Below are 24,764 nucleotides of genomic sequence, written 5' to 3'. Positions count from 1 at the left end.
TCACAAATTTAGAGTTGTTTTGAAAACCGAAAACATATGCATATGACACAAAAGATTATTTTTTTCTAGAGATTAAGATAAATGTATGCGAAATAATTAAACTTGTATACACGTCATACTAGTCAATTACCTTGGCAGCTTAGGCAGTTTGCGTAGTTGGGGACTTTATAATAGTAAACCACGAAAAAACAATAAACTTGAAACTGGTAGTCCAGTTGGTAAGTGCATATACTCTGCAGTGCAGTGCGGAGATCTCAAGTTCGATTTTATAGAAGTGAAAATCCAGGAATATTGAACTTGAGTATACATAAAATAGTTTCGATGGAGTTTAGGCCATTTAATTTCGTCGAATTTTAGACCATTTCGGCAGTAATCGTGTTTATTACATCGAATCGATGTATCGATGCCTTTGTAATGACAATGGTAGTCAACATTCAAAAAAAAAAAACAATAAAATTGAAAAGTCATAATAACTTTTATATTGAATAAATAACATGTTACCTACATTTGTTGTTTAAAGAACTCTACAGCTCCCAGATTAGGATTTAATATTTTTTTTTATAATGAATAAATAATATGTTACCTACATTTGATTATTTGTTGTCAATTGTCAAATAATCAAATCCTACTAGAAGTTATTGAAAATCCTCACCCTAAAACCAGTCAATTAAACATATACAAACACATCAGGATTTAAATCCTATCAAGACTGGTACTATTTCCCCTAAATTACTAAAATAACTCAAGAATGTAAGTCTGATTATTCTAAACTCCTACACGTCTGCAGAATGTCGAGGTTCAACGACTGTCCATGTCGTTAGGCTTTGGAGCTAGATGATTTCATGAAAACACATAGCAAACAAAACCCAATCCATTTGAATCAAATGAAGATACCCAACTTGATTACCATCACAGTTATATCGTCGGCAGAACCTCGTGATATAGCTAACTCGGCAAGCTTTTTGCAGGCAGATAACAATGGTTGTTTGTTTGTGTCAAAACACATAAAACGAATCATGTCTACAGCCTCTTGATTACTGACCTGAAATAAACAAATAAATTCAACAAATGTGTTAGAAACTACGATAGAAGGAAGAAAATTACATAAACAATTGATCATATTCAACTAGGGGTGAGAAACAGGTCAGGCAAGATAAACCCAAGTAGGGCTGGGAAATGGGACTGGCAGCCTTCACCCGAGGTGGGCACGACCCAACTAGAAGTCGGAAACAGGCTGCACAGTCTCAATCCAACTAGAGTGGAAAACGAATCTGCCAAGCTCAGCCAGCCTAGAGATGGGAAATGTGTCAGGCGGTGTCAGCCCAACTAGGAGTGGAAATGGACCAGGCAGGCTCATCCATACTCAGGCTCTTGGTAGCCCACCCATTTTCCTTAGTTTTTCGGGTGTTCTGGATTAGGTCTCATGCTCTTAGCCAAAATTCCCACCCCTATGTTCGGACTATCGAGTCAGATTTAAGTAAATTTGCGAGTAATTACCTTCTCCCAAAGTCCATCAGAAGCTAAAATCAAGAACTCGGAATCGGGATTAAGCTTAAGTATTTTAGTATCCGGGTCTGCTATCACCCATTGTTTAAGGTGTCTATCTCCAATTCCTCTAGATACAGCTAAAGAACCTTGTAATCTCCATCCACCATGGCAATAATCAACATACCCACCCTGCAATTTAAAGAAAGTTTTTAGAACAATGCTTTCTTGATCTTCATTTTACCACAAAATGACTAAACATTTGATCAATGTAGTTAACGAGCAAGTAGTTTTCAGACTTACCAGAGACTGAATTCTTTCTCTCTCATCTTCTCTGGAAGGGCGGTGATCAGAAGTAATGGCCTCAGAGACACCTCCTTTACTAATCACAGCTCGGCAATCACCGGCATTAGAAACAACAAGATCACCATTTCGAATCAAAGCGGTTACACAACAACTTCCACCAGGAAGATCTTGTTTCAAAAACTCTGAATCTGTAAGTAGGTAACCAGACTTAACTGCTTCCTTAATATCTTCTCTTCCTTTCTTAATCACTTCATTCATTATGTTTTTTTCCATGTTTTTTGCAGCAAATTCTGCTGCTTCTGCACCACCATGGCCATCATATACACCAAAAAATGCCTGCAATTGGGTAAAATAATCAGAAACAAACCTAGATTTCCTTTCTTGGTTTCTTGATAAAATGCCCTTAATTCTATAAATATGTGTTCTTTCTACTTCATAATTTCAGCAATTGTGAGATATCTATGATGACTCAGTCTAGTTTTGTAATAGTCCCACATCAAAGTAACCCTAATTTTATCAAAAACCCAAATTTGAATAAGAATTCAATTCTAGCCTAATATGAAATTTACCTGTTTGGGATCTCCTTGTAGCCCAATAGTAGCAGAAAACCGATCTTCCAAAGCAACCCTTCTTCCCTTTTTACAATAAACAGAGAATTCTTCATTCTCAATCTCCATTTCTTTCCTACCCATTACTTCTGACCTCGTTAATGGCGCGTCTACCTCTGCAAATTTTGATGAATCAACCGGAATATTAAGTCTTGGTGGTCTATGCATCTTTAAAAGTCCATTTGAAGAAGAAGAAGAAGAAGTTGAGGGTTCACAGAAGAAAGAAGAAGAAACCCTAGATGGAGAGAAAACAGGAGACATTGGAAGACTCAAAATTGCAATGGCACAGGACATGATTCTTGAAAACTTCTTATAGGAATTTGTTCTTTTGATCTTTATGGAAGGTTTGTTTGTTGATTTGGAGAAGGAAAAATAGAATATAGGGCTTTATATAGAAAACTTTCTTAAAATACAACACGTTTTTAAAGCTATTTAAGTTGTTTATTATTCTCCTACAAATTTATTCATATCATAAAACTCTTAATTAGCTAATTATAACTCACTAAAATAATTGACTTATTATTTAGGTCCCTTTCCAATAATTGATTTGTTGTTTAGACTCTCTTTTTATAGTGTTGCACTTTTTTACTCCCTTTTCGGAAAAAATGTTAACTGTAACCGTTTCAAAACACTTTAGACTATTTTTATACTGCGTCTTTTTCTTCTTTATAGTGTTATTACCCTAAATTGACAACAGAAACACTGACCAACCCTTCCCACCTACCAAATCTCAGTTGTACGCTGCCACTCGTCCAACTTATCGTCCTCGACCAATGCCATAGCCGGAATACTATACCAATAAAATCTCTTGAATAGAAGAAATTCTTGATTCACACATCATAAATTGGTTTAATCCAGAGAAATCAGTTACTTCTACTATAATCTTTATTTCTAATAATCCATGGGTAAGACGAACTCCAAGAAGTTACATAAAGTCATGAGAAGATCAAACACCAGAGAATTATCTAGATCGAAAACGAGTTCGTCTTGATGTTTTGAATGTGAATAAAAACAAGAAACCTTTTATAAGATCAAGAGTTAAAGAGAGAAAGAAATTGTGTTTTTGTAATGACACAAACCAAATGGATTTTAGAGAAAAAAACCTCATGGATTTTAGAGAGAGAAACAAAATCAAGATGCTTTGGGACATACTATGTCTACTTCATTGAAATCTGATATAAAGAGAAATCTGGGTTGCCATTAAAGATTCAATTAAATGCAAAAGTTAAAATTAAAGATTGGTGGGTTGAAGACTAAGAAGGTCGGAATTCAAATCAATTGTGATCAAATTAAGGCAGTTCCGGTTGTACTAAAGAAAGGAAAATCAAAATTCAAAGTTGAGAATTCAAATCAATTGTGAGCAAATTAAGGTCAATCTTCATATCTACATGTGGAAATGGATTTTTTGATCTCGAAATCAATAAATTAATACTCTGTTTTACTTTCTCTCCCTCGACCGATTTTGTTTTTTTATTACTCAATCGGTGAATATGATGATCAAAATTTCAGTATGGATACAACAAGCTTATAAAGTAGGATCCCAAACCGTAATATTAATTATGTGAAGACAAAGTGAATTTTTTTAAGAATATAATTTTAGAGACAAAATATTTCGGTTCAAAGTGTAACGTTGACAGGAAAAGGTCTAAATAGCAAATCAATTATAAAAAAGGGTCCAAACATCCAATCTCCTTAGGAAGTCTAAGGATGGGGCGTACATACTCCCCACGATGGGGAGAGACCGCGTATAGGTAGTGTGTGGGATAATGGTAATTCCCACCAATGACTCACTCTGTGTTCTTGCTGTTTCCACAATGGGAAAATGATCAATTGTGCCACGTGGGTCGGTCGACTTTGGACAATTCAAAGTCAAAATTTAAAATCTCTGGTCAACGAACAATTAGCTGGCTTAATAGGTCAAAATCAGTTGGTAATGTTTGTTAGCAGTAAATTGGTTATGACCGTTGATGGAGTTGACTTCTGGATAAAAGTCAATTTACATTTGTTATGACCGTGGATGGAGCTGACTTCTGGCTAAAAGTCAACTTAAATAATTAGTTATAATCATTGATCAAGCGATTAAAAGTCAACTCTAGGACTTGGTTGGCAAAGGTGCACCTCACTTTCGATTACTTACACTAGTTAACTCCATCAATGACCCAATGGTAAGAGTTCTTATAATTGTTCTTATAGAAGTTATGGTATCACTAATAAGGTAGAAATGTTTCAAATTAGATTAGCTTAATAAGCTTTTTGTTCATAAAATTTGCGTCAGATTCAAACTTTCGTGTTTATAGATTTGAGTTTGGATATTAAAAGCTGATTCATCTCTAATAAAGAGAGATTTTAATAATCTACATTACTTAGAAAGAAAATCGAGAAACAAATCCATAAATAAGTGTTCAAAAATGTCAAAACTTTTTAGATAGTTTATCCTCCCTAAAACAACAAAACTCCTTAGTCAACCCAAATACCCCTTAAGAAGGAAAAAAAAGGTTCCAAAGTTGATTTTGGTTTTGACCCTTTAAATTATAATATATGGAATAAAACAAAAAACAGACTATTATTTATGGAGCCGACATGTAACATCTTGAATTTGTCTTGAAAAAATGATTGTGATGAATTGGTGGTGAAAGAAGTTTCTAAATAAATTGCTTTCTCTTTAGAGTTTAGATGTTTCTTCTCCTTTGGTTTGCAACACGGTTAAGATTTTGAACCCAACACCTGTCTATTTCCAAATTGTCTTTATTTATTAATTTTCCTTATCCCATGAGGTTTAAGTGGTTTTTAAGTCAAAGTGATGAAGAAGGAAAGAAACTAATCAATTGTAAACAAATGATAATACCGCCCCCGAGAAAATGAGTAATGCTACGAGAGGTTTTCAGTCAAGTCTACATCTTTACAAAATTTAGTTTTTATTTTCAAGTTAATTCTCTCTCTCCATCTCCCCCTCGATAGATTTTCTCACTGTCGATGAACGACTGATTTCTATTTAGGTTAAGACCGCGGCTTTGGGGCAAAATATCCAGAGAATAAATTTTCTAGGGAATTCATGTTTTTTTTGTACATTTTCGAGGGCATATTATTTTGTAACCCAAAAGTTAATTTGATCAAACATTGCCCCTTAACCTTCATCTTCTCTATCACTTTCACCACCACAACTTCCCACCATCATCATTCCGACCACCATTTCCACCTCTTCTCTCTCATTTCTTTTGTTTCTCACTCATTGTTACCTTCTCCGTCTCACTATATATGTCTCTTGATCTCTCACTGTTTCCCTCTCAATCTCTCATTCTCTCTCGATCTCCCAGACACTGTTCCGGCTAAGGGAAGTGTTCATCCGCCAGAACAAGACCTCGAGGAGGGTTTCTGGCGAAACCCTCCGAAGATTTCGTGACCACGAACTTTGTGATCTCCACAGAGAGATCTATATAGACCGCGAGAGAGAGAGGGAGAGAGAGAGAGAAAGCAAAACTAATCTACAGAGAGGGATGTCTACAACGAGAGAGACGAGAGTGATCCACAATGAAAGAGAGGTAGATCTAGAGTGAGAGCGCCAGAGAGATCGTCAGTGAGAGCGAAAGAAATAGTGAGAGAAAAAGAGAGATATAATGAGAGAGTCAATGTGAGACAGTGGGAGGGAGAAAAAGAGAGTGAGAAAGAGAATCAATGTAAGACAGTGGGATAGAGAGAGAGAGTGAGAGAAAGTACGTAAGAGAACGAGAAAGAGAGAGAATAAGTAAGAAAACGAGAGAGAGAGAGAGAGTAAGAGAACGAGCGAGAAAGAGAGAGTAAGTAAGAGAACGAGAAAGAGAGAGAATAAGTAAGAGAACAAGAGAGAGATGAAGATTATGGGGCAATGTTTGATCAAGTCAATTTTGGATTAAAAGAAAAGGCCACCGCTTTGGGGAAAGCAAAAAAAATTTTGGGAAGACGGTGAAAAACCAAAAAAACACGATCCAAACGCACCTTATCCCTCAACTCTCTCTTCTCCGGCCAACTTTCTCTCCTGCCACTGGCGGTCGATTATCGACGGGCTCTCTCTCCTCTCTTTCTTCTCTCTCCCTTCTTTCTCCCTTCTCTGCATCTCTCTTCTCCCTCTCTCTCTCTCTAAGTTCCATCGAAGGAAATGATCTCTTCATCGGAACCCTTCGTCTGGAAAACTAGACGAAGGAAGGACTCCTTCTTCTAGATCTGGAGTCCAGATCCAGGCGAGCTTCGCCTAGTTCTACCAGACGAGGGTTCCGGCAAAGAGGACCCCCCTTCGCCGGAATTTTGAGGAAAAAAGAGGAAAGATAGAGGAAAGAGGGAGAAGATAAAAGAGAAGGATGAAGAGAAAGAGAGGGAGATGGATGACCGGAGTTGTCGTCGTCGGAAATAATGGTCGCCGGAGTTGATGTTGGTGGAAGAAGAAAATCAAAGGCAACATAAGAAGTGGGTAGTGTTTGGAGGAAACAAAAAAAATTTGTTTCCACCCAAAATTTATTGCACCGGATTTGCTTCTTTCCGCAAAACACTGGCTAAAGAAAAATATACCCTCTAAATCAATGTTTATTGACTAATTCTTTATACTTGAAGATTTTTCTTTATTCCCAAAAACCACGGCCTTAGATTAAAGTTAGGTCCAATTTGGTAGCCTCATCTATTATTTTTCATGTTTTTTTAGGTTAATTCCGTTTTGGCCCCCATATTGTGACCAACTCACCGTTTTAGCCCCTAGTTGTGTCTAACAGTTCGTTTTGGCCCCGAATGGCCAATTTTTTTTTACCAAATTATCCTCGGGGGCCAAAATGGAATTATTTCTAAAAAAATGATAAAGACACAAAAGCCACATCACCTATTTCTTTCTCCTACACTTCACCTTATTTCTCATCCATCACACCACCTCCTCTCCACCTCACCTTTCTTCTCCGACGCATGGTCGCCGGCCGAAATAAAAATTCCGACCGGTCACCTTTAACATACAAAAAATATAAGTAGACTACGTAATTCTTAAATATAATTTCCTGCATTTTACATTTCCTGCTGTTGATTTTTCAAGGTGGTTAAAAAGTGGGGCTTTGGCAATCCACCATCCGCATATACGACTTTCAGTCCTCCACTCGAGCTTGATGCCAATATCAGGGTATACCTAATAGTTAGTCTTGACCCGGTTAAGCCCATCTTATCGACTTAATAAAATAGGTCAAGATAGATATGCTCGTTTAAGCTCATTCCTTATCCCCTTCAACTAGGGGTGGCAATGATTACCAATTTACCCGAAACCGAAACTGTTTATGCCGGTTTTGGATCCTTATTTTCATATCCGATAAGAATTTAATACCCGACGGGTATTACCCGATTGGAACCGATAAAAATTCAATACTTATTGGGTATATCCGACGGGTACCCGATGGATACCCGATACCCGACTTTAATACGTAATTAGTTGATTTTTTTCACAAATTTTAAAGTCCTAATTACTTAATGCTATGACAATTATTTTTTAATCATGTCGTTGAGTTTCTCACTTAACATAACATTCTTAATTTGTAATCAAATTATATTCAATAACAAATTTTATTGCAACTTATAATATACAATAATGTGATTTATTATAAATTTTAATAACTCATTCATGTATCTCTTATTAAATAGATTTTAGAAAAAATGTTTGAGTTTTTAAATGAAGTATAACCTTCCTAATTTGTGTTTAAAATGATTAAATAAAAAATCTTAAAAAGGACCGATAAATATCCGATACCCGACGGGTACCCGCAATTTTTATAGGTTCCGGTTCTGGATCTTTAAATTATGGAACGGGACCCGGAACCGCTAGGATCCGGAACTGTAATTTTTAGTAGGTTCCGGTTCTGGATAGTGAGATACCCGAACCGAAACCGACCCGTTGACACCCCTGCCTTCAACTTGACATGGTTTATGTTAACAGATGTGTGATTTCTAGAAGAATAGAATAAGCTAGGTTTGGTGATTAGGAAAGAAAGTTGCATTTGCTTGATCAGGTCAGATAATGGTGTAATGCCATTAGAATATGCATCAAGTGAAAGTGCATGACTAGGGCATGCAATTAGACGGCTGGACTTGGTCCTTTCCTAAGACCATCAAACTTGAATATGTTTTTCCTCTTTCATGACCTGATCAATAATAATAACACGATCCCTACTACACAACCAATAACACGAGGCGAATGAACAGATGATCGAACAGTAATTCCTTCGAGCTGGTTCTACTAAACGGTACCAGATTCTCCATCTCCCTCTCCTTGCGTACGGGTACCTGTTCTTCTGTACGCTTTTTGAGTGGGTTTGCAACCCAGTACTCCAAATTAGGCACATCGAAATTTTCAGCTTTGATTAATCTAATGTCTTGTAAATAAAATCACTAGTTGAGTAGTTAACTACATGATTTTTCAGATAACTAGTTAAAACTTTGGGTATTTTGAACTTACCATCTCAACACTAATTAGTAATTGAGTTTACCCCCTCCAGTAATTAGTAATTGAGTTTAACCCCTTGAGTTTAGAATTTTGACAAAACTATTAATAACATGTTTGGCATGGGATAATAAAGTTATAAATTAAATAATGTACAAATAAAATCAATCTCTGCCAATCATACTACCGACCAAATCAAACAATAAAGTAAGGTGGAATAACTACGAGAAATCATATTGAATGATAATTGCTTTTGGTAGTCACATTTATTTCACGTACGCCCCAAGGACCGATGCCGCCAAAGGTCCTAAGCCAATACGTAGAAGTAATAGCAAACCAAAAGTCATGTGTTCATATATATGCATCTTCAAAATTTCAAGTACATCCCAAATCATATAATCTAATTCTACTTCACTTACTATCTCTTCAAACATCTGGTTAACTTGAACATTTGATGAAGTCTGAGATTAATGACTTGTTGCCAGTGCTGTCACCAGAAGACCTAATACAAGAAACGGCTGTGCGCTCGCCTGCATATCAAATGAAGTGTTAAAGAGTGCTATGGTTTTAATTTCCCTCAATTGCAAAACGGGTATATTCATTTACAATTGAACTATTGGGACCCCATGAGATTTTATCTGGCGGTTTCTTGCCGTTGAATGATGTTAGGAAAATCCTAACTTCAGTTGTGGAAAAGCAGGTGGTCAGTCAAGTGTGACGGAAAGCCTCAACTCTTGAGCTACTTTTTTGGGTGAGAGCGATTAGGGCCCAATACTATGATTGTTTCGGAATATCAATGAGGTTGAGTCCTGTCTTCTCCTATGGTGCATATCCGTTATTTTTCACAGTTTTGTCCAATACATAAGCATAATTATCTTGGAGGTGGATTCAAGTATTCAACTTGGTATATCGAAGGAAAGAACGTTACCTGGTATTTCACGTCATACTTAATTGGGTCCTTGAGGAAGTACTGGAACTGAAACATGGGTGATAGAAAAATTAGTCAAGAGTAGTGAGGCTACCCCGAGATCTTTGTATATATAATACTTAGACAGTTGTATACCTGGAAAACAACTTGCGGAATTATCAAACCGAGGAGAGCCAACGCATAATATAGTTTACCAACACTCAAGAGATAACCTGCAACAACCACCATTACAGGTGAAATAATGGTTATGTTGAGCAAAAACTGATCCATGCATACTACGAGAATCAATAAGGCCTACAGGGGAACCCCGAATATTCATATTTTGCAAATATCAATAGGGTTAAAATGGGGTGTTTATATAATGAGCAAAAACTGATCCAGATAACTTGATTAGCACCTATCTTGGTTTTGTAGTCATTCTCTGATTAGCAACAAGAAGGAAACGTATGTACTCATAACTCGTGAGTCTCGTGACCACAATTTATTTACTAATGGTGTGTTTGGTTGCAGGATTCCTAAGTAGGATTCATATCAAAAGTGGAATTTGGTAGGAATCATGAATCCTTGGTCTGTTTGGCTACTAAGAATCCTAGGACTCTTGAATCCTAAGGATTCCTAATTCCAAAATTTGTATTGGACCAAAATCCCACCATACTTCCTAGGATTTGTTAGGATTTTGGATTAATGAACCTAAATTTCTAACTTAAAATCAACAAAAAAATATTTCCTTCAACAAAATCATTATTTTTTTTTTTCAAAATCATTGTTCTTTTTAAAAATCATATTTTTTCTAAAGACTTTAAGAAATACTCACATAATAATAAATCATAGGATTCTGAGTTGTCAAACAAGCCAAAAGATATTACTTGGATTCATGAATCCGTGGAATCATGAATCCCAAGGAATCATGAATCCGCGGATTCATGATTCCGCCATCCAAACACACCATAAGGTTTTAACTGAATTTCATGTCTAATATAAATATATTACAAGATTTGTACTATTCTGTGAAGCTTCATATGTTGATATTTGGAAATCTTGGTTTTGATCATCAGTCTACTTTGACTATAGGGAAAGATTCTCAGGATATAGGCTATGAAAGATTTAACATGGACGTACTAACTTACCCGCAACAGATAGCTGAGTTATGTCAATGGCACCAACACAAATCCATTTTGCAGCATCAATACCGAAAGCGACAGGAAGTGACTGTTACAAAGAGCAAAATATGGTCAGAAGATTGTATTAGATGGTGATGTTTTAGCTCAAAGTAGCAAGAGATAGAGGTCAATAAATGGACAAAGTAGGGAAAAATGACTACCTGTAATCCCATCGCTCTATCACCTTCAATACTTTTGAAGTCATTTATGATGGCAATACCTAGCTGACATTTCAAAACGTTAAATTACATTAGTATAGGTTGGGTTAGGTTAGCTTGGATCATATTTGTTATTGTTGGTGTGATGAACATACCCCAGCTGTGCTATACAAGATAGTGAGGACGATTATGTCAGGCGTAAGTGTCCCGAATAAAGCTTGCCCAGCCCACCTAATTCAATTATAGTTTAGTAAAGACATGCCGGTGAAATTTATGAGTATGCTTCTGTATTTTACAGAAAGAAAAGTCTATAAAAAATGAGAACCCATTTTGGCTTTCCGAAAAGAAGGGTGGCACACCAATGTGGAGAATCTGCACTAATGCAAACTCAACGCGCTTGAGGATCAGAAACATCCACATGGAAGATATTCTCTATTTCTGTGGACATATTCGAGTTTCAAACAATGAAAAACCTCATTGGCTAGGAGAAAATAATTGAATGAGAAGCAGATAATTCTTTATTTGATCGTGAGAGGTTCACTGAGTTCACTAAACAATGTACTCGTTTGGTGGATGCTAACCCTGCCAAGTGCCAACTTGTATTGAGAAAAAAATATATTGCAGTCAAGTATTAGGAAAGATGTCATACCACGGCAAACTGATATAACTTGCGCCTAGAGCAAAATTTCCGATCCATCCGTTCTGTTTTAGCTGCAACATTTCAAAATGAGAAAGGAATAAGCTGCATATAGTTTCTAAAAGAGCATGTAATACTTTTAGTACTCAAGTGTTGGAGAGAGAAAATGGCCTAACCTTTAGAGGTGGAGCAGAATATATGTATGAAAGCAATGATCCACCAAGAGCAAGATAAAAAATTGTGGGAAAATCATGCCCGGCCTAAATGGAGATGGAATTTAGCATTTGAGGTTCATCCTAAACAAATTTATGAAAAGGAAACAACCTCTTAAGAGACCTACCCAAACATCTAGTAAACCAGCCAAGCCTAGGCCTCCTAAAAGCAGCACCCAAATCTGGGTAATCACCTGAAATAGTAGTTTCCATGAATGATTAGCTAAATTTATTTAAATGTCAGTTGTCATACCCCCATGTTTTCTAACATAAGTGAGTTAGTGATTTCACAGAACACCTCGTTTTCTGATATTGCTCCTGAAGGAATTGGACGATAAGGTTCATTGATTGCGTCAATATCCCGATCATACCAATCATTGATTGTCTACAAATTTGAAACATCCATGAACATAAGAATCCAGAAGCTAAGTGTTATTTGGACTTCAAGCTATACAACTATTGAAGCAAGAACTTTAGCGTTTTATATCAGCGAAGGAGAGTTACTTGTGTATAACCAGTGAGACATGGGCCAGACATCATCATGCAAACAATTGATTTAGCAACATCTTCTACACCCCAGTGGAAGTTTCCTGCAAGTGAGCAAACTTGATCAAAAGTGTGTATCCACTTAACATGTTGTTGCGTAGAGAAACCACTATCTAGTTATACGGGCATTGCTGCTCTGTTACAAGTTTTTTCTTCTCCGTATGTCCATTTTACGATTCTGCCTCATTCTTACGATTATAACTATCTATTTGTCCACACATATTCAATTAAGTGTGAAGTTTCATATCTAGCCCGCGGAAGAAGAAAGATACTCTCTAAGCGCTAAATTTTCTCCCAAAAACATCCTGCATAGATATAGCAACAAATCTTCCATATTTTCAAAGAAGTCCTCAAAAGTGGTTGAAACGTAAATGTATGTGTGATGATAGCCCCATATTGATGGTTTAATATGTAATCAGAACTAGTCCTAGATGTGATAGGCCCAAAGCCCACAAGTGCTCTAGGTCACCCAAAACGAGACATGTCATACACTAAATAAACACCACAAATGAGGGAGCGTGTGAGAGTAGTCCCACATAGATAAACAAAAGTCTCATGGCCAACAATCTACAATATTTAAAACCTCTCTACTCATGGCCAACCGATTTTGAGTTGGATGCCAACAAACTTAACAATATTGAAACACTGATCCAATGAATGAAGAAGTTTTCTACATATTATAACCTTTTCATACATTGAAGTGGAAAATGTGAAGCGAATCGATGCAAGAAAATGTCTAGAACGAAAACAAGAATACCTGAAGCAGCAGCACCACAAACCACTCCCCATATCAAAGGAGGCCACGTGACAGGCTTCATAAGTTGAACTTTAATCTTCCATTTATTCTGCACATTTAGGTTAATTTAATATCTCAACATTGAGATCTGTCCTAATTCACCATTATAGACTGCTAAAAACTAGAAAGTTCTTTTTGAATATTCAATCATTTTCACAAATTTTTGAAGTTTCCAACTAAACTCATTAGAAAAAAAATGGGTTTTATTAATCAATACTTAAAGAGGGCAACACCCATTAAAACAATCTGTGGGTATACAGGAAACGGACAGTTTCTTGGGAGGCTCCTTTGATACCAAGAATCTGGTTGATGCTTGAACCCTCTTTTGCCGGAGCATTATCTGGCGCCTGAGATTTAGCTACCACAAATAAAAAATAAAAAAACCTAATTTCAATTTGATCCTCCTCTCAATTTTAACAAATTTAAATGTGTAAAAGAGATTGAAAATAATTTAGTAGAGTGAGAACCTTCTTTAGCATCAGTTTCTGCTGCTCTGATTCTAAGTTTTCTCCCTGAAAAATTAATTAACTTTTGTCAATGTTAGCAAGGGTTTCATGGAGCTCTAGAAAGAGAAGGAGAGAACAATAACGAGTAGTACTCACCAGAGAGAGAAACGGATTGAGGTTTTCTGGGAAAAGATAAAGAAGAAGAAGAAGAAGGGGAATTGAGAAAGAGGTCTAACCCTAATCTGTTCTTTGAGACTCTAATTGAAGATAAGTTTAGAATGGTGGTAGCCATTGATGAAAAGACCAAAGCTATAAGTTAGAGAGAGAAAAAGAAGGAAGAGTGTTTTTTAGATGGACACTTGGAATGATAAACTTTACCTGAAAAAAATCGGATACTGGATTGGTTTCCTTTCCCAGAGCTCGTGAGCCCGCCGTTATTACTATTGGGGTTAATTCCATTTTGGCCCCCTATAAATGACCAGCTTGCATTTTAACCCTCTTTTTCATTTTTCCATCTACTCCTCCGTGTAATATTAGTAGGGCATCATTCTCTTACCCAAGTAAAGATTTTGTTAGTCTCAAATATTTTGAAGTTTGGGGTGGTTATGAGAATATTTAATGCAAGTTGTGTATATTTTACTTTCCATTTCTTTCCGAACTCCACACGATAGCATTTTTTTTCATTTCTCCACAAAACATCATAACTCAAAGGTTCATTTACTGCTTCTTCTAAAACCGCGTCTCTCTCTCTCTCAGACTAGTAAGCTTTGAAGTAAGCAACCAAAAAGAGCTTCTATTAGAGCCAGACAAAGACATGGAAAAATGAAGGAAAAAAGCCAAAGTCAATGATAAAGAGAACTTTAAAAAAGAAATAAATTAAACTAAGTTACAAACTTAATCAATAATAAATAACACAATAGAGGTTTGTTATACCTCCACATACATTTGAGCAACAAATTGAGTAACTTTTCTCTGAGATTTGATATAGTAGGCATTTCCCCACACAATAACATATGCTACCGAAACCACTTCACTTTCAACAAGTGAAGAACTGTATAAATTTCATAAAAAAAAGAACAATAGGTTTTGTTCGTCTCAATGTACAACCAGTAAATCAAAAAAATTTGAGAAAGAAAGCCAGAGAGCGAATAATTTGATTCAAGACATCATAGATACAATAGTTCTGATGAATATGGCGATCAATCAAAACCAAAAGGGGAGAAATCATTTCCCACTCTCTCTCAAGAAAATTTTTCTCTCTAGATTTTTCATCTTTTATGGTGATTGGTTATGGTGGTACTTTAGTAACTTTACTTTGACTATTAATTTATACAGTTTTACTGTTCACTGATGGAGATGTGAAGAACAATGGTAAAGAATTTTGTGCTTTAATTGAGGTTTTGAGATTTTAATTTAAGGTTGTTAATGGGGGAAGAGAGATAAGTTCTGTTGCAAAAAAGAGATGTAAAGGAAAAGAGGAAAAGTTAAAGTATATTTAAGAACCGAAAAAATTAATTTGATTTGAAAGACAAGATTTGACAAGTAATAATGAGTAAGATTTTGGGATGACAAAAATCTTTAATCGGAAGGGCACATTGGGTAAGAAAATGACACATCACCAACTTCTGACGAAGTAGTAGACGGAAAAATAAAAAGATGGTCAAATTAGAAGTTGGTCATCTTTCACGGGCCATTTTGGTAAATTGGTCATCTTTAGGATCCCAAAATAGAATTAATCTTTACTACTGTATTATTAGTCCATAATAGTGATTTACAGTATTATGTTCCATAATAGTGATTTACAGTATTATGTTCCATAATAGTGATTTACAGTATTATGTAGAATTTAGGCCATTTAATTCGTCGGGCTTTAGGTCATTTAATTTGTCGGGCTTTAGGCTCAGTAGTATTTCGGCAGTTGTCGTGCTTATCACATCGTCTCGATGTATCAATGCCTTGTGACGACACGTAGATCGTAGTCGATTTCTCAAAAAGAATAACAAGTGATTATTTAAAATTTCATTAGTCTAGCAATCTCTTACTTAATACTCATTTTAGCAATTTTGCAAATAAACTCTTTTGAAAATACGAGTCTAGAAGTGACATAATCTAATTGGTTGGTAAAATAGTAGTACTTGTGACTTTGGTGCCACCACAAACTATTTATACTGCATGGATATTATTTTAATAAAGATTATCGAAAATAGTAAAAGTATTTGTGTTTTTCCGCGATATTTCAACAAAATCGAAATTGTAATTAACAGGTTACAAACGTCTTTGTTACCAAAAAACAAGCAGACATTCGAGAAAGTGGTTTGAATACTTAGACAATGTCTTTTTCTACGTGAGATCAAAAATCTAATATGATGTTTGAATTAATTTGAGTCATATTTTCAAATTTTTTTTGTTAATGGCAGATTCATTTAATGACTGATTTGAGTTAATTTTGGGTCTATATCACATAATTCAGATTGGGAGGTCTCACAATGTAGGATGAAAAAAAAACTACCCAATTGTCCCTCCCTCTAAACCCTAAACTAGTTAACTCAATGACAAACCTCGTTTTACCAAATCTACTTATTAGACTCATTTAACCAATTACCAACTGAACTCCCTCATCTCTCTCTCTCTCTCCCTCTCTCTCTCTCTCTCTCTCTCTCTCTCTCTCTCTCTCTCTCTCACACACACACACACACACAGTTATCACAGCACAAATGAAGCAAGTTGGTGGCCAAAGAAACAGAAATATACAAATCTTTCTAGTCATATTTTCAGTCTTTCTCTTAACTAGATTTATATACCATAAAGATCTTCTCATTGCTTCTAAAACTCAACAATATCTTAAAGAGATTCCCACTACCATAAGAAATGAAGATAAAATCAAGTTAGCAGAATCGAATACGAGGAACTCAAGAACTAACACAGAAGAAGCAACCCAAGTTGATTCCAATGATCATCAAAATCATGAAAAACAGAGGAATACAGAACTGCCTGCAGTCATTGAAAAAGAAGAAGATCATCAAGTTACAGAACCAATAGAAGTCCCACCTGAAGATTGTGATCTCTTTAATGGAAAATGGGTTCTTGATAATTTAACCCATCCACTTTATAAAGAAGAAGAATGTGAATATCTATCTCAAAAAGTTACTTGTATGAGAAATCTTAGACAAGATTCAAGTTATCAGAATTGGAGATGGCAACCCAAAAACTGTAATCTACCCAAGTGAGATTTTCTAATCTTTTTAAATTTCTCTCTTTAGAATTCTACCACTTTCTTCTTTAAGATCATTATTGAATTCAAAGATTTAATACCCATTTTGAATTTCCCTTGTTTAGATTCAATCCAAGATTGTTACTTGAGAAGCTTAGAGGGAAAAGACTAATGTTTGTTGGTGACTCATTGAATCGGAATCAGTGGGAATCAATGATTTGTTTTGTTCAATCGGTTGTTCCTCCTAGCAAGAGAAGCTTGAACCAATATGGTTCTCTCTTTGTTTTCCGAGTTGAGGTAATACTCTCTGAACTAGATCGGCCGATTCAGCTCACCTGATGTCACTCAGACCAGTTGAGTTGAACCAGTTATTTTGGTTGTTAAAGTGTACTAATTCTCTTTGTTATATGAAGGACTATGAAGCTACAATTGAATTCTATTGGGCGCCATTTTTAGTGGAATCGAATTCAGATCATCCGACTAGACACGGTAGTGTAGAAAGTATCATCATGCCAGAATCTATCTCGAAGCACGGGGAAAACTGGAAGAATGTTGATTATTTGATCTTCAATACTTATATATGGTGGATGAGTTTTCCTAAAATGAAAGTCTTGTAAGTATAATATACCTATTTGCATATATTATGTATTGAGTGTTAAAGCTCATATTTACACTAATTTGATTTACTGGAATAGACGAGGATCTTTCGATGATAAAGTCACTGAATATGATGAGTTCGACCGATCAGTGGTTTACGAGAAAGTACTCAGAACGTGGGCGAAATGGGTTGATGAAAATATTGATCCAACTCGTACATTTGTGTTCTTCACTAGCATGTCTCCGCTTCATCAGAAGTAAGACCCACTATCGCTTAACATATATATACATATAAATTTTCTAATTCCGTAAATTTTGGATATAATTTCAGTTTTATTAGTTAATTAATTTCTTGGTTTTAATTCAAATTATGTAGTAGTTGGGGAAAAAACAAGCTAGTTTGATATAACTAACGACCAAACAAAATTGGTTGATTTTCTAATTGTATTTAGTTGTTTATAATAGTTAAAATTGGGTTCTTCAACAAAAAAAAGGAAAAAAAAACAAAATTGGTTGATTCTCTAATTGTATTTAGTTGGCTTAATTTTATAATAGTTAAAATTGTAATTGCGATTCGAATTCAGTCATGGATTCCAACTAGGAATACCAACTCCGCTCTAATTCTGAGTCAACCAAATTTGTTTTATCGAGATTTTGATACTATTAGATCTTTCATTTAAATACTAAAATTTATTAACCCACCTGCTTGCAACAAAAAAAAAATGAAAAATAAACCATGTGACAACTTTGAAAAGCTAACTAATCTATTTATTTATTTTCACCAAATATTAATACTACTATAATTGTACTAATTAATAGTGTGATTTAAATGTTTAGTTTAAATTACTTAACTAGTCTAAATAGCTGGTTTAAATACTAAAATTTATTAAGCCATGTGCTTGCAACAAAAAAAAAAGATAAGCCATGTGACAAAATTTTGGGAGGCTAACTAATCTATTTATTTATTTTGTTCATAAAAAAAAATCTATTTATTTATTTTCACCAAATATTAATACTAATATAACTGTACTAGTTATTGTGTGATATAAATATTTAGTTTCACTTAAATACCAAAATTCATTAAGTTATGTGCTTGCAACAAAAATAAAAGAAATTCTCAAAAAAAAAAAAAAATCTCAACAAGTAAAAACAAGAAATAAAAAAAGTAAGCCGTGACTCCGTGAGACAAAACTTTGAAGGGCTAACCTAATGGCCCCCTACTTTGTGACCAGCTTCCCGCCTGGCCCCCTACTTTACGAGAAATACCCATATGGCCCCCTAAAACCATTAACTTTAACTTTCCGTCACTCTCTCTCCTCCATCTCTTTTTCTCTCTCCGCCATGTCACGCCACCTCATCTATTAGGCCACCTCATCACCTTCTCCGACAAGGTCGCCGGCCGGCCAAATTTCCGGCCGGCGACCTTCAAACTAAAATTTTTTTTTTTCTTTCTCTCCTCTCTCTCTCTCTCTAAGAACTCCGGCGAAGGAACCCTTCGCCGGAGTTCTTAGAGAGAGAGAGAGATAAAAATTTTTTTTTTTTTTTTTTTTTAGTTTGAAGGTCGCCGGCCGGAAGTTTGGCCGGCCGACGACCTCTGCCGGAGAAGGTGATGAGGTGGCGTGACATGGCAGAGAGAGAAAAAGAGATGGAGGAGAGAGAGTGACGGAAAGTTAAAGTTAACGGTTTTAGGAGGCCATATGGGTATTTCTCGTAAAGTAGGGGGCCAGGCGGGAAGCTGGTCACAAAGTAGGGGGCCATTAGGAAAATAACCCTAAATTTATTTACTTTTCTCAACACTTGGTTGGGCAAGTGGTGCGAAATGTTGACATTAACTCTTAAAATTTCATAAAAAAAAAACTCTAAAAACCTGAAGGTCCTAGATTCGATTCCTAAGGGAGGTAGATTCTGTGGTTATTGAACTTAGGTTATTAAAGGTAAAAATAACGTAATAAGTATGTCGGACTTTAGGCCTCTTTCATGTTGTTTTCGGCCTCTTTCATGTTGTGTTTATATCAGGTGGTTATAGTGCTTATCACATCTTCATGATGTATCAATGCCTTGTAACGACTAACGTAATTCGTAAATGGTTTCTGTAATAGTCCCACATCGCTCACGAGTCTCTATAGCCTGAGCTATAGGTGTAAGTTGGCGCTTAGTAAGTACCGAGACCTTTTGGGAGGACTCCTGAAGTCCTGACCACAAACAAAATTTCATACCACCTATGCGTGGTGGTGGACAAAGAGAGGACAATATAGGCAACTGCTAAGGCCTGGGGCGTCACAATTTGGTATCAGAGTCAGAGGACGGCACTTCGCTGAGGGTGGGGGGATTGTAATAGTCCCACATCGCTCACGAGATTGTCCAGAGTCTGAGCTATAGGTGTACGCTGACGCTTAGTAAGTACCGAGGCCTTTTGTGAGGACTCCTGGAGTTTGGCTAAGAACAAAACCTCATACCACCAGTGCGTGGTGGTGGACAAAAAGAGGACAATATCGGCAACTGCTAAGGCCTGGTGCGTGGTGGTGGACCAAATATTAATACTACTATAACTGCACTAATTAATTATATGATTTAAATGTTTACTTTAAATTACTTAACTAAACTGACGTATAGGTAGATGGTGCTTTAAATACGAAAATTTATTAAAGTTATTTCTCAAATAGCCCCAACTTTGTGACCAACTTCCTTCCTAGCCCCCTACTTTATCAAAAATACCCAGATGACCTCCTTTTTAAGTTACCGTTATAACTCCGTTAACCAGTCATCATCTCTCTCTCCTCCATCTCATCGCCTCTCTGCCACCTCATCGTCTTCACTGGCAAAGGTCGTCGGCCGATTAATTTTTCGACCGGCGACCTTCAAACCTAAAAAAAATAAAAAAATTCTCTTCTTCCTCTCCCTCTCTCGCTCCTATTTTCTGTCTCTTCTTCTTTCTCCCTTCTCAGAGCCTCTTTAACAAATAAAACATCCCTTTCTTTCTTACCAATCTTCCAATACAAAGAAATCACCTTTTCAATCATACTAAAACTAGGTTTCAAACCAACATAATCCATGTCTACTAAAAGATCAACCACATCTCCAATAACATGATCTCCTTCAATCAGCTTCTTAACCCAACCACACATAATCGAAACCATTAACTCCATCTTCTCCTTATCGACTCGATTTTCTTTCTGAAGCCACTCAAATACTTCTAAAGCACACCAAGAATCCCTTCCTTCTTGAGAAAATTATAACAAAACCAACTGCAATTCTCTACATGAAAGTTTGTTACTCATTTCCTCAAGAACATCAGATGGTTCTCTAACCATTCTTTCTAATTCCTCAATTGCTTCAAAAAACCCCTCACTCATTTCGTCTTCATCATCAGTAATCACAGAGCTGTCAAATTGAACTGAACTAAAAATCTGAAATTTTAAATCTTTACCCCTCTTTTGAACAAGAAAATAACAGTTCCTTCGGCCGATGAATGTTCCGATCTGATGTTGGAGATCGATCAGAAGAAATTGATGACTCTGGTGAGTAAATCATCAGAGAACCATTAGAACATCCAATGAAAATCTTCGAACCGTATGATCCTACGGATTTAATCTTCGTCGAATTATTCTTGAGCTTGAGTAGCTCGAACGAATCGTACGCGCTGTGCACCATCTCTCTCTCTAAACTCTCTCTCTCTCTCTCGCGGTTGAGCAGAATCACGACTACAAGTCTGAAGGTCTTCTTCTTTCTCTCTCTCTCTCTCGTGGTTGAGCAGTGTAGAAAGAGTTACAAGAGAGAGAGAGTGAGAGAGAGAGAAAAAACAGGAGAGAAAGAAAACAAGAGAGCTACAGATCTGAAGGTCTTCTTCTTCTTTCTCGCTATCGCGGTTGAGCAGTGTAGAGACGGAGAGAGTTACAAGAGAGAGAGACAGAAAACAGGAGAGAGAGGAAGAAGAAGAGAAAAAATAGAAATTTAGGTTTGAAGGTCGGCGGCTGGAAAATTAGGCCGCCGACGACCTTTGCTGGTGAAGACGATGAGGTGGCGAGAAGACGAGGTGGCAGAGAGAAGTGATGAGATGGAGGAGAGAGAAACGATGACTGGTTAACGGAGTTATAACGGTAACTGAAAAAGGGGGTCATCTGGGTACTTTGATAAAATAGGAGGCTAGGCAGGAAGCTGGTTACAAAGTTGGGGGCCATTTGAGAAATAACCCAATTTATACAGCCTACTGCTTGAAACAAAAAAAAATAGAAATAAACCATGTGACAAAACTTTGAAGGGGCTAACTAATTTATTTATTTCGACTAAGTATTGATACTACTATAACTGGACTAGTTAATTATGTGATTTAAACGTTTAGTTCAAATTACTTAACTAAACTGACGTATAGGATGTTTGTTATTTTATTTGTAGAATCTCTTGTTCACTAAAAATCTTTTAAATCACTCGTCAGAATTTTATTGTTAACCAATGTATTTGACGTTAAACTTCGGCCTTCTCCAACTTTCTCAGTGAAGACATTGAGACGTTAGAAATTCAATTTTTTCTTCTTCTGTTGAAAGAAATCCAAATTTAGTTGAGAAGTGTACTTGGTATAAGCATAGTATGTCTTTAAATGGTGGTGTTTAACCAGGATTGTAAAGAATCTTTTTTGAGCTTCTAAAGAATTTGGTGAAAATTGCAGGAGCCAGCATTGGAGCAACTCAAATGGGATCAATTGTGCGGGGGAAACAGAACCGGTCCTAAACAAGTCGACCCATTTAGAGGTGGGTACAGATAGACAAATCTTCACATTGTACTCGAATGTAACCCGAACCATGAAAGTACCCGTTTACTACGTCAATATAACCACACTATCAGAGTACCGAAAAGATGCACATATAGCATTACATACAACTCGGTTTGGCAAGTTGCTCACTCCCGAAGAGAAGGCTGATCCTGAAAAATTTGCTGATTGTATTCATTGGTGCTTACCAGGCTTACCAGACACGTGGAATGAGTTCATTTATACACGTATTATCTCTAGATTATGACCCAATCCGTATCCACATTCTCGTCCATTCAGGCTTTGGCTCTGTTCCTTTTATTCTTTTTCCCTGATAAATTGTTTCTTTAATGATCTGTTGATGATTGTTATAAGGGGGAATGATACCGTTCCACTACATAAAATATGTAACTAAAGCATATGAAAAATCGTATCAAAGATCATTTGTTTAACATTGACTACTAAAAGCCCCATATTTACCATATGTAACTCACGAAAAGTCTGAAATAGACGACTGGATTTCACTCTTGTCGCTCTCTTGAGCAGTTGCGCGAAATTAGACTCATCTCAAAATTTTGTTGGATTCAAACCCACTTATTTAAGCATCTTATATTCCTAGGGTCGAGAAAAAAAACCCGAAACCTGTCACTGGTACCCGAGAAAATATCAAACTAACATTTAATAAACAATAAGTCATTCATCACATATTGAATCATGTTTCACGAGTACCCAGAGTCGTGGCTGGGAATTTGAGGGCCCGGTGCCAAACTTTACAAGAGACCCTCTTGTACGATAACATAAAGTGAAAAAATACTATATATCAATAAATAAAGTTTCAAAATTATTCAATAATATAGATATTAAATTGTTGACGAAACCAAACTCGTTGTATAAGGTTTCTGAATTGATGGCTTCAATTATTTTTCAAGTTTCTCTTATATGAAGACAATATTCCCAAGTCAATCATATCTCACCGTTGAGCCACATGCTTTACTTGTGTCAGTGGCGAAGCCAGGATTTTTCTTAGGTGGGGGCACATTTAAGTTAAAAAAAATACAAATTCATATGTTATAAGAAAATGATTTTTATTAATTGATAAAATTTTGAAATCGTTGCATAATAACTTCGTTACTTATGGTATCAAGTAACAAATATTTATTCTATCCAGATAAACTTTAAAATGTTTTGGAACTGAGAGAAAAAAAAAAAAGTTTTGACTGAAACAAGTTAAAATGACATAAATTTCAGTTTCATTGAAATAAAGATGAGAATAGAAAAGAAAAATCATGATCTATCTTCTTTTGATGTCACGACCAATAAAAAAGATGAGAACATGACTTTGTGAAGAAAAAAATGACTAGCCAACTGCCACTTGGTTGGAGTGGTAAGAGGTACAATCTTTCACCTAGAGATCAAGGGTTCGAGAGACACGCTGAACAATTCAAAAAAAGAAAAGAAAAATGACTAGATTATAGTTTTTGGATTCTTATTTATGTCCAATTTGGGTTGGAATTAGGATTCAAGTTAGTTTATATGAAAAGAATATTAGTATAGGCTGATGGAATGGAATTCTTTTCTTATTTTTCTTACTCGATAAATAATTTTAAAGTTTAAGTAAAAAAATTGTTCCTTGGTTGATAGGGTGAGTGGATGTGTTGGGGGCAATTAGTTTGTTTAAAACAACAAAATAAATTTTAAATACATTCACCAATTTTGACATATACACACATAAAGGTAATTTTCGTTTAAGTTACAAGAAAGATGTGAGTGTTATATCAAAAATGGTGAGTGTTTTTATCGTTTCCCTTGAAAACAATAGAGGGTCATAAGAATCAATGACCCTCAAAAAGACGAGTGGGCCATGGGCCATTTGAATTGTTAATTTTGTAATTAATGATGATCAACAGTTTTGTTAGTCTACGTATTGCCCCTTAACAAAATTAATTTGTTAGAAAGACACTAAAGGCACCTCTATGCATAAAGGAGTTCACATTTGGGGTGTGGGGGTCTATGCCCCCACGGGCCCCTATGTGGACCCGCCCCTGACTTGTGTTGTATTTTCAATTGGTTTTTTTATTCAAGTATCTCAGTTAATTAGAAGTGGGGACCTAGGGAGCATGCCCCCCTCCCCTCAAACACGGCTCTGCGAGTACCCGAATACAAGAGCTAGCTAGACATGGCGGAACAAATAATAAACGGAAAAAAGATAAAGAAAACAAAAATTAAGGTTGAAATCCCCTTTTTAGATGATGGCGCGAGACTAGGATCGTCGAAAAATATGAATACGCGAATGTTGTTGATCTCCCTTGGCAATATTCTGATTTCCCCTTGCAAAATAGGCGTCCCCTTAGTAAAAACCAGGGTTCCCCTTAGCAACAAAGTCTTCTTCTTCCTTTAGACAAAATCTACTCTGAAAGCTTGTTCAAGCTTTCTCTTTCTAAAAATTGGCAACCAAAATTAAATCAAACAACAAGATAATCGAGTTAATAGATTA

The 24,764-nt window shown here is 36.0% G+C and overlaps 3 protein-coding genes and 1 pseudogene across 3 annotated transcripts; 1 reads left to right on the top strand and 3 right to left on the bottom strand.

The window, feature by feature from the left end:
- Nucleotides 1-456: 456 nt before the first annotated feature.
- Nucleotides 457-2,855, bottom strand: LOC147568469 (putative protein phosphatase 2C 25). The gene is made up of 4 exons (XM_086654911.1): nt 2,361-2,855; nt 1,789-2,127; nt 1,498-1,677; nt 457-1,042 (listed from the first exon to the last, which is right to left on the bottom strand). The coding sequence occupies exons 1-4, from the start codon at nt 2,691-2,693 to the stop codon at nt 881-883; spliced, it is 1,014 nt and encodes a 337-aa protein (XP_086511037.1). The 5' UTR covers nt 2,694-2,855; the 3' UTR covers nt 457-880.
- Nucleotides 2,856-9,048: 6,193 nt separating this feature from the next.
- Nucleotides 9,049-14,134, bottom strand: LOC147568468 (chlorophyll synthase, chloroplastic-like). Its single transcript, XM_086654916.1, has 15 exons — nt 13,875-14,134; nt 13,740-13,784; nt 13,542-13,630; nt 13,234-13,321; nt 12,435-12,520; nt 12,229-12,315; nt 12,059-12,124; nt 11,895-11,978; nt 11,731-11,792; nt 11,237-11,312; nt 11,085-11,147; nt 10,891-10,972; nt 9,899-9,975; nt 9,764-9,811; nt 9,049-9,365 (listed from the first exon to the last, which is right to left on the bottom strand). Exons 1-15 carry the CDS (start codon nt 14,008-14,010, stop codon nt 9,303-9,305), a joined length of 1,152 nt encoding a protein of 383 aa, XP_086511042.1. The 5' UTR covers nt 14,011-14,134; the 3' UTR covers nt 9,049-9,302.
- A 2,177-nt stretch (nt 14,135-16,311) lies between these two features.
- Nucleotides 16,312-22,708, top strand: LOC147568466 (xylan O-acetyltransferase 1-like). The gene is made up of 5 exons (XM_086654915.1): nt 16,312-16,941; nt 17,055-17,226; nt 17,343-17,542; nt 17,625-17,783; nt 22,190-22,708. Exons 1-5 carry the CDS (start codon nt 16,433-16,435, stop codon nt 22,536-22,538), a joined length of 1,389 nt encoding a protein of 462 aa, XP_086511041.1. The 5' UTR covers nt 16,312-16,432; the 3' UTR covers nt 22,539-22,708.
- LOC147568467 (pentatricopeptide repeat-containing protein At2g30100, chloroplastic pseudogene) lies at nt 20,391-22,026 on the bottom strand (annotated as a pseudogene).
- Nucleotides 22,709-24,764: the final 2,056 nt, after the last annotated feature.

The sequence above is a fragment of the Eschscholzia californica genome, unplaced genomic scaffold (genome assembly GCF_041429995.1).
Source record: "Eschscholzia californica isolate CP2 unplaced genomic scaffold, dmEscCali1.0.p SCAF_1, whole genome shotgun sequence".
NCBI lineage: Eukaryota > Viridiplantae > Streptophyta > Magnoliopsida > Ranunculales > Papaveraceae > Eschscholzia > Eschscholzia californica.
This window is presented reverse-complemented; position numbering and strand designations above follow the sequence as displayed.